This window comes from Gekko japonicus, unplaced genomic scaffold, assembly GCF_001447785.1.
Source record: "Gekko japonicus isolate JY-2015 unplaced genomic scaffold, Gekko_japonicus_V1.1 scaffold142, whole genome shotgun sequence".
In the NCBI taxonomy this organism is placed as follows: domain Eukaryota; kingdom Metazoa; phylum Chordata; class Lepidosauria; order Squamata; family Gekkonidae; genus Gekko; species Gekko japonicus.
The window spans coordinates 1,048,130-1,063,656 of record NW_015174848.1 but is presented as its reverse complement, the minus strand read 5'-3'; the positions used below and the strand labels follow the sequence as shown (position 1 = coordinate 1,063,656).

The 15,527-nt window shown below is 52.9% G+C and overlaps 1 protein-coding gene across 1 annotated transcript in view; it reads left to right on the top strand.

Annotated features, from left to right (window-relative positions):
- SEMA6C (semaphorin 6C) overlaps positions 1-14,733 on the top strand; it is a 95,056-nt gene extending 80,323 nt beyond the window's left edge. Inside the window, exon 17 of the mRNA XM_015424515.1 lies at positions 11,153-14,733. Within this exon, the coding sequence (XP_015280001.1) occupies positions 11,153-12,393 (1,241 nt within the window). The 3' untranslated portion in view covers positions 12,394-14,733. The remainder of the gene's footprint in view (positions 1-11,152) is intronic.
- The last annotated feature ends 794 nt before the right edge of the window (positions 14,734-15,527 follow it).

The window sequence follows — 15,527 nt, the reverse complement described above, 5'->3', positions numbered from 1 at the left end:
GGAAACTGACTAAGCTTGTGCACCAGAACAATAGATAGCCAGGATCCTGGAATGGTCCTATTGAGTAGGAATCATAGAATCACAGAATGTTAGAGTTGGAAGGGACCTTGCAGGTCATCTAGTCCAACCCCCTGCATTCTGCAGGAGCACAGCCGAAAGAGAGCCCTACAACGTCCAGCGAAGGAGCATCCGCCACCTCCCAAGGCAGACTGTTCCACTGCTCAACCACTCTGACAGTTAGGAAGTTTCTCCTGATTATTTAACCTTGTAATTCCCACCCATTAGATCTGGTCTTGCAATCCGGAGCAAGAGAGAATAGATCCGCTCCATCTTCTACATGACAGCCCTTCAAATATCTGAAGACGGCTACCATGTCCCCTCTAAGCCTTCTCTTGTAATGTAAATAGCCTTTCACAGGGAGTGTGTGTGTGTGTGGGGGGGTGTTTTGCATGCATATATTTATTTTATTTTATTGTCAGATTTATACCCCGCCCTCCCCGCAAAGCAGGCTCAGGGCGGCTTCCGATGACATAAATACATGGTAAAAACATACATGATACAAATTAAAACATAGCCGTTAAAATTAATACATCACAAAGTGCTGGCGGCCGTTAAAATTCAATCAGAAGGAATGCTTTCAGGTGGGTTTCCAGCATCCGGCATAAAAGTGCTTAGATGTTTCAAGACTCTTTTTGTAGAAAAAGCCCAGCAGGAACTCATTAGCATAATAGGCCACACCCAGCAGCAGAAACTCATTAGCATATTAGGCCACACCCCTGACAGCACAGCTCATTAGCACATTAGGACGCACCCCCATGTTACCAGAAGTGTGGTCATCCAGCTACACCCACCTTTTGCTTCTTATTCTGTTTACCTTGTTTGTTGTCAAAACCCAGGGCCTTTTTTTGTAGCAGGAACTCCTTTGCATGTTAGGCCAATAAAAACATACATAATACAAATTAAAACATAACAGTTAAAATTAATACATTACAAAGTGCTGGTGGCAGTTAAAATTCGATCAGGAGGAATGCTTTCAGATGGGTTTCCAGGTCCCAGCATAAAGTGCTTAGACGTTATTCTGCCCGTCACTCTTATGGCAGCTGCTCAATGATGACTTTGCGGGCCGTGTACTGCGGTGGCCCCTAATTAAATGCCTGGCGGAAGAGCTTCGTCTTGCAGGCCCTGCGGAACTGAGAAAGGTCCCGCAGGGCCCTGATCTCCTCCAGGAGCTCGTTCCACCAGGTAGGGGCCGCCACCGAAAAGGCCCCGGCCCTAGTAGCAGCTAGCCTGGCCTCCCTCAGGCCAGGGAGGGTCAACCGATTTTGAGACGCAGAGCGTAGTGCTCTCTGGGGTATATACGGGGAATGGCGGTCCCGTAGGTATGTTGGACCCCGGCCATGTAGGACTTTAAAGGTAAGAACTCTAGAGTACTCGAGAGTAAACGTAAGCCCTGCTAGAGTTGTCATAGAGTTAAGCTGAAATCACTAATAAACGATGAGTCGATCACTATGTGCGTCTCGAACCCAGTATATTTCAGACAGGGTGGCCAGCTGGAGGTCGGTAAATTCCCGGAGAACTTGGGGGTGGAGTCTGGGGAGGGCAGGGTTTGCGGAGGGGGGGACTTTGGTTGGGTGGAATGCCAGAAAACGCACCCTTCCAAAGTCGCCATTTCCTCCAGGGGAACTAATCTCTGTCGCCTGGAGATCCGTTGTAACAGCGGGAGATCTCCGGCCCCACTTGGACATCAGCAATCCTGACAGAGGCGGTTCACGAAGGCGGCCGTCAAGGAGCAAATTCATCAGCGGTCCCGTCCCGTTTGGGACTCCGGCCTCCGGGCACCTCTGACGGATGCAAACGCTTGCTGCCACCCAGGGGTCATTTCTTGTGGAAGCGCACAGGAGCGGAGCTCCGGCAGTAAAGAGCCCAGGGGGCGGGCACATGCAACAAGCCCCACCCCCTGCTCCCAGCAGCCCTCAGTCAGAGCAAGAAGCAGCCAGGTAAGTTGCAGAGGCCCCCCCAGCCCCCTGGTCCAAAACAGTCCAGTGACACCTTGAAGACCAGGTTTTATTCAGGTACAAGCTCTCCCTCCTCTGCAAAGACAGATCTGCACGTTCCCCCCCGCCCCCAATAGCTAGCAACCCAAAACAGTCCAGTGGAGGCTGAGCGGTGGGTGTTGCCTTCTGACACACTTCCGGTGAGGTCAGGGGGCATGGCATATGCAAATATGCTAATGAGTTATGCTAATGAGCTCCTGCACCTCTTTTTCTACGAAACGACCCCTGCTGCCGCCGCCGCGTGGCCTGGTTGCTGTCTCCGTGGTGTGACTGATTGTTCCTTGCATTTGCCCCACCTGGCATCTTTAGCAGGTCACCGTCTGCGGCATGGCCATGTGTCACCCTGTCGTGTGCGGCTGGCTGCTCTCCTGACGGTGCCCCGAGCGACCGAGGAGGGGGCGCGGGGGACCGGATGTGCCTGCTCCTCCTTAACTGCGTTTGCCGGTTACTAACCGCATGGGGTTTTTTTTCTGGCGAGGCGGAAAGGCCGCCTGGATAGCAGGCTTCATGGGTCTTCTTTCTTGCTCCCTCGAAATCCTCGAGGCCTCCTGCAGAGATGTCCTCTGTGTGTATGTGTGTGTGTGTGTGTGTGTGTGTGTGCGCGCGCACAGATGGGGGAGTGAGAGAAAGCAACACAAAGGATTCTTCTCTTTCGTTCTGGCTGTCCCTCCGGTTCTCAGGGGGGTTGACTTGATTCGCACTTTGGGGCCCCGCTGAAACCCCCCCTTTCCAGAGGCCGGTCAGATGCCGCAGATGGGCCGGGTTTGAAGCGACCCGCCTCATCCGCGGCCGACACCAAGCCTGGTTCCGATGGATCCACTAAACGTAGGGCTTTCTGGTCCCAGTTCTTCTGAGTCCACCGTGCCTGGAGCTGGAAGGAGGGGGTCATCCTCCTCCCTGGGGAAGACCCCTCCTGGTCACCGGTGCCCCGATTCAGGCGTTGCGAACTTGAAGGTTTCTTCTCTCTGCATCTCAGTCCCAAACATCTTAGAACCATAGAGATGGAAGGGGACCTCCAGGGTCATCTAGTCCAACCCCCTGCACAAGGCAGGACATTCACAAATGCCTCCCCCCCACACACACACACAGCCAGTGTCCGCTGCTCCGTGCCCAGAAGATGGCAAAAAACCTCCAGGATCTCCAGCCAAACTGACCTGGAGAATAATGGCTTCCTGACCCCAAAGTGGCAATCGGCATTTCCCTGGGCGTGTGAGAAAGGGCCACGAGAACTAAGTACTGAGGCGAACCTTCCTGCCCTCCCTCTCGCGATCTGCTCCAGTTCACAGAGTCTGCATGGCTGTCAGATGGCCATCAAGCCTATGTTTGGAAACCTCCAAGGAAGGAGAGCCTTCCCACTATGACAATTTTGATGTATTTCTTAAAACACTTCTCTCCTGCCTTTCCCGTCGACCACGATGGTTCAGCATAAGTAGCAGTATAAAAATACCCCCCCCCCCGGATAAGGATAAAGAAGGACATGGGTGAGCCAACTAGCCCGATCTTAGAATCATACAGAGTTGGAAGGGACCTCCAGGGTCATCTAGTCCAACCCTCTGCACAAGGCAGGTAATTCACAAATACCTCCCCACACACAGAGACCCAGTGACCCCTGTCCCATGCCCAGAAGAAGAAGAAAAAGAAGAGATTGGATTTATACCCCGCCCTTCACTACCCAAAGGTGTCTCAGAGCGGCTTCCAAACTCCTTTCCCTTCCCCTCCCCACAACAGACACCCTGTGAGGTAGGCGGGGCTGAGAGAGCTTTGACAGAAACTGCTAGCTATACTTTGTGGCTAGTAGCCACTCATGGACCTCTGCTTCAGATGTTTATCCAATTCCCTCTTGAAGCCGTCCATGCCTGTAGCCGCCATCACCTCCTGTGGCAGTGAATTCCACGTGTGAATCACTCTTTGGGTGAAGAAGGACTTCCTTTTATCCGTCCTAGCCTGACTGCTCAGCATTTTCATGGAGTGCCCACGAGGTCTTGTCTTCTGAGAAAGGGGAAAAAGGACTTCTTTCTCAGCCGCCTCTATCCCATGCACAATCTTATAAACCTCAATCATGTCACCCCTCAGCAAGGTAAAGAGCCCCAAGCACTTTAACCTTTCTTCATAGGGAAAGCGTTCCAACCCTTTTATCATTCTAGTGGGTTGGATTTATACCCCGCCCTTCAATACCTGGAGGAGTTTCAGAGTTTCTTACGATCTCCTTTCCCCTCCCCACCACAGACACCCTGTAAGGTAGGTGGGGCTGAGAGAGCTCTCTCGAGAACTGCCCTTGAGAGAACAGCTCTGAGAGAACTTGGGACTGACCCAAAGTCACACCTGCAGCTGCAAGTGGAGGAGTGGGGAATCAAACCCGGTTCTCCCAGATTAGAGTCTGCGCTCCTGACCACTACACCAAACTGGCTCTCTGTCCCTTATTTCTTTTCCCCCGTCTGTTTTCTTTTATTCCCCCCCACCCCCTCGGTCCCCCTTCCTGGCCCCCCGGGGGGGGGGGGGGAAATCTGTTTTATTCTCTTTTTTTCTGCATTCTTAATAAGGAACCATTCAGAGTGTTGATTGCTTTACCTGATAGAACGGGTCTGGAAGGCAAAGAGTCAGATTGATGCGGCTGGGACCCAACTCGGCCGCCTCGGCCTCTGATTCCGTATTAATTTAAAGCATGTGAATATTTTAAACAGCTCGAGCTTAACCCTTCCCCCCCTCCCTCCACTGCATGAATATCCTGAGGTTCCTCCAGACCATAGGCGCAGAGGAAGGTTTGTAAAACCAGAAGCCGCCTCCAGCAAGGTGTAAAACCAGGTGTCTCTGAGCGTGTACAGAATGCCTTTCCTGAGAGCCAGTTTGGAGTAGTGGTTAATACGCGGGCTCTAATCTGGGAAACCCAGGTTTGATTCCCCGCTCCTCCACATGCAGCCGGCTGGGTGACCTTGGGTCAGTCACAAGCTCTCTCGGAGTTGTTCTCTCGCGGGCAGTTCTCGAGAGTGCTCTCTCAGCCCCACCTACCTCACTTGCAGCTGCTGGATGACCATGGGCCAGCCATAGTTCTCTCAGAGCAGTTCTTGAAAGGGCAGTCCTCGAAAGCGCTCTCTCAGCCCCACCTACCTCACAGGGTGTCTGTTGTGAGTGTCAGGGTCTTTAGTCAAGTCACTCCACACAAGACTTCATAAGAAGATAAGTGTTTATTAGAGGTTCCAGTACCAAATAACTCGTATGCAGCTTGTGTCAGGAATGGCCGACAATATAAGGGCCTCAGACTTGTAGTAAACTTAAGCATCGCCCCCCCCCCCCCCCCCCCCCCCCCCCCCCCCCTGAGCAGAACCCAATGATTATAATTCACACGGGCGGGCAGAAGCAGGCAAGCGGCAAAGCTAAAAGCCGTTACTTTTCCCAGCCGAGTAAATGCAGCTGGAGACTACAAGGTCAAGCTTGAGATAGCGCTGGACAGGGTAGAGCTGAGAAGAAGAGGAAGAGGAAGAGATTGGATTTATACCCCGCCCTTCACTACCCAAGGGAGTCTCAGAGCGGCTGACAATCTCCTTTCCCTTCCCCTCCCCACAACAGACACCCTGTGAGGTCGGTGGAACTGAGAGAGCTCTGAGAGAAACGGCTCTTTTCCAAGAACAGCTCTGACAGAACTTGTGACTGACCCAAAGTCACACCAGCAGCTGCAAGCGGAGGAGTGGGGGATCAAACCCGGTTCTCCCAGATTAGAGTCCGCGCACTTCACCAGGACGCCAAACAAGGAGGATGGCACCCCTCCACATTCCAGATCCATGAAAGGGCTACCTGACAGTGGGGAGGGGAAGGGAAAGGAGATTGTGAGCCGCTCTGAGACTCCGAGTGAAGGGCGGGGTACGAATCCTATCCCTTCTTCTCTGCTTCTCCTAGAATGTCTTTCCTAAGCCTGCTTCTCAGCCTTTCTCTCCCCACCCGGACGTTTTCTCCTAGAACACGACATCCGAGCCGACACGGTGCAGGAACGACAGTTTGGGGAAGTGCTACGGAAGTGGGAGTCATTGAGACGGCCAAGGGTAGAATTAAAGTTTATTTTAAAAAAAACATTCTGGAGTCGTCATGTTCGTGCCTCGAAAGCACTTAGCTAGTCAGGGAGACAATTAAAAAAACGCATCGGGAAACGGATAAAAAGAATCGCTTGATTAATCAAGTAATGATACCTCTGGCCCGTTAAACGCGGACCGGAATGAAACCACGACGGAAATTAATAGCGATAATTGGTATTAATATCGCGTTCTGAGGCTGCCGATCCTGCCCCTTCAAAGCGCCCAAGTAATTTTATATAGCAAACAATGAAAGGAAGGCTTTATTAAATGGCAATTCCCCCCCCCGTGCCCATTAAAAGGGAGGCATAAAACATTTAAATGAACACTTTTTCTTAAATTAGTATTTTATTATGTCATTGTTCAGGGTTTCTTTGGCAACAAAACAGGCGTCGGAACTGCATAAGGCATGTTTTTAAATACGCAAAGGGTCGTGCTTCCCGGTACAGTTGCCAACTCCGGCTTGAGAAATTCCTGGAGATCTAGGGGGTTAGAGCCAGTGCTCCCTCTAAGCTGAGTGAGTGTGAGCCCGCTCGCAGTTTTTTAGCCTCCGGCGCAGACATTTTTGTCTCAGCTCAGGAAGGATGGGCTCCAGAGCAAACTAATGTATGCCGTAGCCCAATCGTTCCCTCACAACTTTCGTGCCAGGAGCTCACAAAGTAGAATTTTCGCTCACAAGACTCCACGGCTTAGGGGAAGCATTGGTTAGAGCCCGGTGAGGGACCTCCTCAGGGCACAATGCCAGAGAGTCCAGCCTCCAACGCAGCCATTTCCTCCAGAGGAAATTGGCCTCTGCCAGCTGGAGATCAGCTGTGATTCCAGGAGATCTCCAGGCCGCACCTGGGGGATGGCAACTCAGTTGTCGTTGAACAGCAATGCGCACTTTTCCCTTTTGTGCGCCCACGGCTTCCCCCTCCTTCAGCAAAGTCTGAGCCATGGGTGGGACAGAGTGCTTGTCTCTTTCTTCTTTGCCTCAGTCCAATGGAGCTGATGGGCAGTAGGTTCAGGGCGGACAAAAGGGAATACCACTTTACACAGAGAGCGATTCAAATGTGGAATTCACTGCCAGAAGATGTAGTGATGATGGCCACAGGCATAGACAGCTTTAAAGGAGGATTAGGCATGGAGGATGAGTCTACCAATGGCTACTCGCCACGGAGACTGAGGGACCCTCCGCATTCAGATGCACTAATCCTGTGAATCCCAGAGCAAAGAGGCAACATCAAGGGAAGGCCTCGGCCTCCCTGCCCTGATGCTGGCCCTCCAGTGGAACTGGCTGGCCACTGTGTGATGCAGGATGCTGGACTAGATGGACCCTCACTGGTCTGACCCAGCAGGGCTCTTCTGATGTTCTTCTCAGGGGAAGGCCTCGGCCTCCCTGCCCTGATGCTGGCCCTCCAGTGGAACTGGCTGGCCACTGTGTGATGCAGGATGCTGGACTAGATGGACCCTCACTGGTCTGACCCAGCAGGGCTCTTCTGATGTTCTTCTCAGGGGAAGGCCTCGGCCTCCCTGCCCTGATGCTGGCCCTCCAGTGGAACTGGCTGGCCACTGTGTGATGCAGGATGCTGGACTAGATGGACCCTCACTGGTCTGACCCAGCAGGGCTCTTCTGATGTTCTTCTCAGGGGAAGGCCTCGGCCTCCCTGCCCTGATGCTGGCCCTCCAGTGGAACTGGCTGGCCACTGTGTGATGCAGGATGCTGGACTAGATGGACCCTCACTGGTCTGACCCAGCAGGGCTCTTCTGATGTTCTTCTCAGGGGAAGGCCTCGGCCTCCCTGCCCTGATGCTGGCCCTCCAGTGGAACTGGCTGGCCACTGTGTGATGCAGGATGCTGGACTAGATGGACCCTCACTGGTCTGACCCAGCGGGGCTCTGCTGATGTTCCTCTCAGAGGAAATCCTCGGCCTCTGTGCCCTGCTGTTGGACCTCCAGAGGAGCTGGCTGGCCACTGTGTGAGATGGGATGCTGGACTAGATGGATCCTCACTGGTCTGATCCAGCAAGGCTGTTCTGATACTCTTATCAGGGGAAGGCCTCGGCCTCTCTACCCTGTTGGTGGCCCTCCAGAGGAACTGGTTGAGGCCACTGTGTGAGACAGGATGATGGACTAAATGGACCCTCACTGGTCTGACCCAGCAGGGCTCTTCTGATGTTCTTCTCAAGGGAAGGCCTCGGCCTCTCTGCCCTGTTGTTGGCCCTCCAGAGGAAATGGTTGGCCACTGTGTGAGACAGGATGATGGACTGGATGGACCACTGGTCTGATCCAGCAGGGCTCCTCTTGTGTTCTTGCCAAGTAAGTTTGTAACTTCCTGGCTTCAGAGTCTCGCATTCAGACATAATAAGCTACAGTTGCTAAACTCCAGGTGGTGGCTGGAGATCTCCCCGAATCACGACGTTATCTCAAGATGACAGAGATCAGTTCCCCTGGAGACCATGGCTGCCTTCAAGGGTGGACTCCACATGGTATTTTACCCCACTGAGGTCCCACACCCAAAATCCCCAGGTATTTTCCAACCTGGAACCGCAGCAACTCTCCCAGTGGGGGACCCCTTGTCTGAGACAGGAGGCCAAACTGCCTGTGACTCAAGGGGTCGAGCAGAGGATGCCTCAGCATCTCCGTCTGAAAATGCAAATGGCGGGAAAGCAAAAAACGCACAATCCTCTTGAAAGTACATCTCCCCCCCCCCCCTTTAAAACATTAGTCGTCTAACAGCAAGGGCCATTTTAATTAGCAAAAAGGGAGTGGAGGCTGCAGCTCAGCCCCCCCCCCCCCTGTTCACTGCACGGCCCGGAGGCGGAGATGACGTCACCCGAGCCTGCGCTTCGCATTTTACAGAGGGATGGAAATGCCAGATCTTCTCCTGAGCCCTGAGAGATCTGAAATCCGGATCTCCCACGGTTTGTCCTTCAAAAGATAAAAGCGGCCGCCGTATCTATTCCATGCACGCCTGAGCACATGGTGGGGAGAAGAAACCTTGAAGTTCTACAGCGGCCAGTTCCAAGTTGCACCCGGCTCCTGGCCTCGGCCAGTCTGGTGGGCTTCCTTGGGAGCAAATGCCGCCCCACTCGGCTGCAGTCGGGGGTCCAGCGTCACCCCTCCTGTCATCCATTTCCATCTCATTCCCACCATTTCATCCTCCTCCGTTGGACCATATTGTCACCCATTCGGCATCAGACGCACCAAGGCAGTATGTTTTCTTCTGGTTCTTTGACTTCCCAGTTTCCTTCGAACAGAATCCTCCACGTTCCCACTGAACAAACCCTTTAGGAGCCAGACCACTTTCCCCTGACTAGGGATGGGCAGAGTCCGGCTGACGAACTGAAGTTTGTCACGAATTTTGGCCGTTTCACGGTTCGTGACGCAATGTTCGCGGACTGAAGAACCACCATGAACTTTCGCAGATTTTTGTATGCAGTTCGTGGCAGTTCGTGAAGAGCAGAAAGTGGGGGTTTAAACCCCCCGCTTTCTGATCTTCGTGAGAAACAGCTGTTTGGTTTAAAAGGCCGGGAGCCATTTTAATCTCTGCTTTCTGCTCCCCATGAAAAGCAACAGGAAGCACAGAACAGGGATTTAAACTTTAAACGGCTGAGGAACTGACGCAAACCTGGTCAGTTCGCGAACCTAACTCCTCGTTCATATGGATTCATGGTTTGATTTGTACGTCGGACATGAACGGAACCAAATTGCAAAAATGTGGCTTGTGCCCATCCCTACCCCTGACCCAGGAAGCTCTTTGACATCAGGAGAACCCGCTAGATTCAAGTCCCACAGCACCTTAGAGGCCAACAAGGTTTTCAGGTAGGAGCTTTCGAGACTCAAGGCTCCTTTTGTCAGGCTTATTTTAGTTGCATCTTATTTATTAGATTCTTTTAGTCCCTGCTCACCCAAAGGGTCTCGCGGCAACTTACGACATTTAAACAACATCCTAATAAATAACTTGGAAACCAACAAAATCCAATAATACTAGGGTTCCCAGGTCCCTCCTGGCAGCCAGCAGGGGATGACGGGAACTTCCAGGAGAAAGAGAAAGGCCCAGGCTATGTTGCACAGGAAGTGACATCATCGTGGCACCAACTTCCTGGGGATGCTATGGTATTTGGGGGAAACACTATGGTAAAATCGGCTTCTTCCATAGAGTTTTTGCCCAGATACCCGAGCGTTACCCAGAAATCGCCGGCATGATGATGCCATTTCCTGTGCAATGCCAGCAACGTGGCCTAGGCTTTCCTCTTTCTATTGGTAAGTCCCTCTGCGGGCCAGCTGATCGGCAGCTGGGGGGCAGGACCTGGTGGTTGGGGACCCCCATCTCCACTAGTGGGGTCTGGCAACCCTAGATAAAATGTATAAAATATTAAGATACATGACTCTGCACCATATCACTAACCCAGAACATCTGGCTAACCTCCAAAGGCCAACCCAAACCATTTGACCTGGCAAGCCCTAAGGGAACTAAGGAAGTCCTGCAGAGCAGAGGTATCATCAGAGAGGGCCTTCCACAGGGTAGGGGCCATCACTGAGAAAGCCCTTCCCCCGGGAACAGCTAACTAACCCTAACCCTAACCTGCAATAGGCCCCGAGAAGATGACCAAAGGTGGCAAAGGGGGGGTTGTAGTGAGAGCGACTGACCCATAGATAACGAGGACCCAAGATCGAGAAGGCTTTAAAAGATTAGCGTTGACTCTTGGAGGCTGTTATCCTGAAAACCTTGTTGGCCTAAGGTGCTAGTGGATTCCCATCTGGATGTTCTGCGGCAAAGCAACCATAGTTACCCTCTGAAACGACATCAGGGGAAGGCTGCTTGTACAAGTTGGTGCCACCGTTAGTGGAAAGGATCCATGGGAGCTAGCCTAGAGATTTCTGGGAGATAGTAACAAAGTCATAATGAATTGAGTGAAATTCTGTCCGACTTCCAATTCCCACCACCCCACAGTTTCTTAATCCCTTGGGTCAATCTAAGGTGAACACAACCGGGGATAGTCGGATGGTTACCTCTAGTTTCTAATTCTGATTCTGTGTGTCCAAATTGCTTTAGGGGTGCGGCAGGAATCGGAGGGGAAAGACGGCACGAAGACGGTCCATTTCACCTTCCTGATCGGCTGCATCTTCGTGGCCTTCATCTTGGGGGCCTTCCTGTCGGGTCTGTTCGTCTCCTGTTACTGCAACCACACTTTCCAGAAGGCCAAGCACGCCAACAAAGACCCCGAGAGCAGCATCCAACGCCCGCTATCCCTCCGCAGTCTGGCCAAGATGAACGGCCTCCTGGAGAACCAGGCCAAAGAGGGCTTGATGGAAGCCACTGCCCCGAAACTCTACACCACGCTGCTGCCGAGTGAAAAGGAGATGCCCCATATGACCGCCAAAGCAGGGGTCAAGGAACACCCGGAGCTCTCGGGCCTGCCCACTCCCGAGTCCACCCCCGAGCTGCCCATGAAGAACATGAAGGCCATCCGGAACCAGTGGGAGAAGAACCAGAACTTCAACAACGCCAAGGAGTCTCAAGGGAAGGCCCACTTGTTCCACACACCCCTCTCCAACAGCCACGCCCTGCCCTTCCCCAGCGGCATGGTCCTTCCCAGCAACCTGCATGGCTACGACGCGCCGTTGACCAGCTACCTGGACGAGAAGAAGATCCCCAACTCTGAGCGCGTCCTGGTGCGCCATTCTCAGTGTTACCTGCCGAAAGGGATGGAGGTGACGACTCTGGAAGAGCTCCTGAAACATCTCCACGAAAGCAGTGGCCCCCCGCCAAAGGTCCCCGGGCATCTCCCATCCACAGGTCCCCACTCCGCCCTGTCCTTTGCCAACCGAGTGCAGCCCAAGATCCCCGACGTCGAGAGCGCCCCCTACTACAGTTCATCCACTCTGCCCAGGGACAGCCTGCCCCGGCGGCTCGACGTCCCCCCAGACCCCCCTCCCCAGGCATGCTTGGAGAAATCGGGGAGGCACCCCTCACATAGACACTCGCTCTGCATGGCCCCCAAGCTGGTGAACATTGGCAGCGGTGGCATGCTCTCGCGGCACCACAGCCTCAGTCAAACGGGGCGGCATCCGCCTGCGCTCCTCACGCGCATGCACTCCACGCCGACGCCGATGCCTCAGGAAGGCCATGCCATCTTCCTGGCCCGACAGCACAGCTACGGCGACCAGGTCTCGCTGCCTAGCCACGGCGGCATGAAGCGATCGGTCTCCATGGTGAAGCCCGGAGTCGCGCCGACACCCTTGTTCATGCCTTCTTCTCCTCCAGCCCAGACCTCGGGGCAGTTCAATTACTGAGCCATTCGGACAAGGGACTCGTTCAGACCTGGAGCCGTGGGGTAGGGGGGAATCTCTCCTCCGCCTACTCTTTCGGCGGCCCCGTCCTGCCATTTCAAAACCAGAGGCGGCTGGAGAAACAGGACTACAAACCCCAGCATGCCTTGTGGTAGGGGGAGGGACACGCTTTGAAAACAGTGGGAAGGAAGCGCTGGCTGTATGCTTTTCCCATTGGCTGCCTCCTATGATGGGCAGCTGTCCCAATGGCCAGGGAGAATCTTGCCAAAGTCTTTTGGCCGAAGTTCAGTGCTCGTGCCCACCGTTTTAAATTCTGCAAATAAAAATGGAAGGGATGTAGGGCAGAGAGGCTAGCTAAAGAGCAGAGGGTAAACAGATTTGGCCTGTCGGGGCGAGAGGCTGTAGGAAGCCAGAAACACAGGTGGGGGGGCTACTGAGGTGTTCTAGATACTTGTTCAGCCGCCTCAAATTTGGGCACGCAAAGTTTCAGGCCCTTAAAGTTTCTATGCTTTATCTCTGCCAGCGTGAGGATTAGAAACTTGGCTTAGAGAAGGGATATTACAAAGACTGGGCACCGAATTCCACATTCGCTGGGGGAAACTGTGGACGTAGCAATAGACTCCTGTCCTGGGTAGGTTTACATCTTGAATTTGCTTCACAGTTTTTTTGGGGGGACACCTCCTTTTGGAAAGGTATGACTTCCAGACCTTGGAAGCTTTGGCTTGAGATTTCTTCCTGAATGTGGCTGTCTCTTCCAGAGAATTTAGAACGCCAGATGGCCTTGGTGATTCTGTAGGGAGTCAAGCAACTCGACTCCTGGGGTAGCGCACTGGCACCTTTTGGAGGGGAGGCTGAAAGATAGCATGCACACAGAGGCCGCTGCCAATGGGAAAGTATGGCCTTTCCAACCACGGTACGAGCACTTTTTCTTTGAGGTCAGAATACGGCATCTCTTTGGTGGCCATCTTGGAAAGGCAAAGCACACTTCTTCCTTGGGAAGAAAAAGGAGGTTTCCAGAACATGTGGTAGTCGCTCGTTCTCCGAGCTTGTATCGAGTTGGGTAGACCCCCATTTTGAAGTGGACGCTGGAACCTCGGCTGATGCCGTCGGTAATAGGGACTGTGGAGCTTCCTGTTATCTGTGTCTTTCTTGAGATTGAGCTGGGGGTCTCCTGTTTACATCTTCATCGCCATTCTGGGCCACCTTTTCGGCAAGGAGAATATCGTGTCTACTGGATCTAGTAGAACCTGCGTCTTGCTTTCGGGGGGAGAATATTTTACCAAGCCAAATTCAGCGGGCCCTGCGGGGGGAAAACACAGGAGTTTCAGCACTGCATCCTTGTTCCCTGTGTCTGTGATTTAGAGGAAGGGGAGAAATACCGGGAGAGGGGTGTCAATTGTGTCGACAGCTAGCCATGGGCTATCACGTTTTGAACCTCGTGATCTGCTTCCCAAATTACTTCAGGATCTAAGGAACTGGAACTGATCGGCAGTGACTTCTTGGGCTCTGGCATCCTTGTACGTTGTGGGGTTTAAACAATCATTGGTAAGCCTGAGCTTACATACAAGTCCACAGAAGTTTCTAGTCCGTAAGAATTTTGGAGAGTATCTGTGCCGGTTGTCTGCAGCTAGTTCGCAAGGGAAACAAAAAGGGAGGGAGGGTTGGGTCCCGCAGATCCGTTCTAACAGAAGCCCCTTCTCCGACACAAGGCTCTCTGGTGTCGGGGAATGGTTCTTGCGCTGGACAAAGAGGTAACATCAGTGGGACAGATCTGCAGCGGGATTGAGCCATAGTCCCCAACCGCTTTACTTCTAGCCTGTTCGGCTGGCAGTGATTTCTCATTCACCAGAGGTGACCAAGGCAGATGTGTTTACAAGCCCAGCTGAGCCCCGGTTTCAATTGTGCAGGCTCTCCCAAAACGCCTGCATCTACCCCGGAGTTGCCCGTTGCATCTTTCCAAGGATTTGAGAGCGAGCCGGGAGACGTCGTTCCGAGAGAGGCCTTCCGGTCGCCCTGAAAGGACAGGCAGCCTTGCTGGAGGATCCCAGAACATCCGGACCGAAGGGCGAGACAGACGGGAGGGGGACAGGGGAGGCCCAATCCGTCCAGGTTTTTAACATGTGAGCAGGGAGCTCGGTAGACTCCCTGGGACCCTTTCGAGATACTGTACATAAGTAGAAATATAAATATATATATATATATAATGTATATTTCATTGTTTTAACTTTGTACAAGAGAAGTAAAAAAAAGAAGAAGTATATCCTACTGTGTAGGAAGCCAAACCCCCCAGTTGCGCAGTCTGCTAGCACTGAGACTCTCTGTGAACGTGGTGTCCGGAGGAGCTTCTAAGACGGTGCTTGAAATATATAATCTCTGTGTCCTGAGAAGGCTGTGTTTTCTTGTTGACGGACGTGACCGCCCTGCGGGTCCCCCCCAGTCCCCTCCACGCTACCCAAAGATTTTATGAACACAAATCACATCGTTATTCTTATTATTTCGGTTATTTATAGCTCCCCTTGCTGACGGAGACTCAAGGTTAGATCACAGAGTACACAGAGAGAGAGAGAGAAAGTAATCATCGAATTACTCAGAGCTTACTTCTCGTGGCCCTTCCTTACAGACCTGGGGAAATGCCAATCGCTACTTTGGGGTCAAAGGGACCGCAGTGGCTCAGAGGTCAAGGCGCTGAGCTGCAGACCGGAAGGTCGGTAGTTCGGCAGTTCGAGACCCGAGTGCCGCATGACGGAGCGAGCTCCCGTCTCTGGTCCCAGCTCCTGCCAACCTAGCAGTTCAAAAGCAAGAAACTGCAAGTGGATAAATATGCTTCGTAACAGCGATCCGTGCACCTCGGCGTTTAGTCATGCTGGCCACGTAACCACGGAGAAGTGTTTGGACAACGCTGGCTCTTCGGCTTGGGAACAGAGATGAGCACCGCCCCCTCGTCGGATTCGACTGGCTTTTGAGCCAGGGAAACCTTTACCTTTACTATGTTGTCGAGGGCTTTCACGGCCGGAGTTCATTAGCTGTTGTAGATTTTCCGGGTTGTATGGCCACCGTCTCGGCATTATAGGACCTTGACACAGAGAGTACTCCGTCTTTCTGTGTTGTACCTCTGGGGATGCCAGTCACAGCTACTG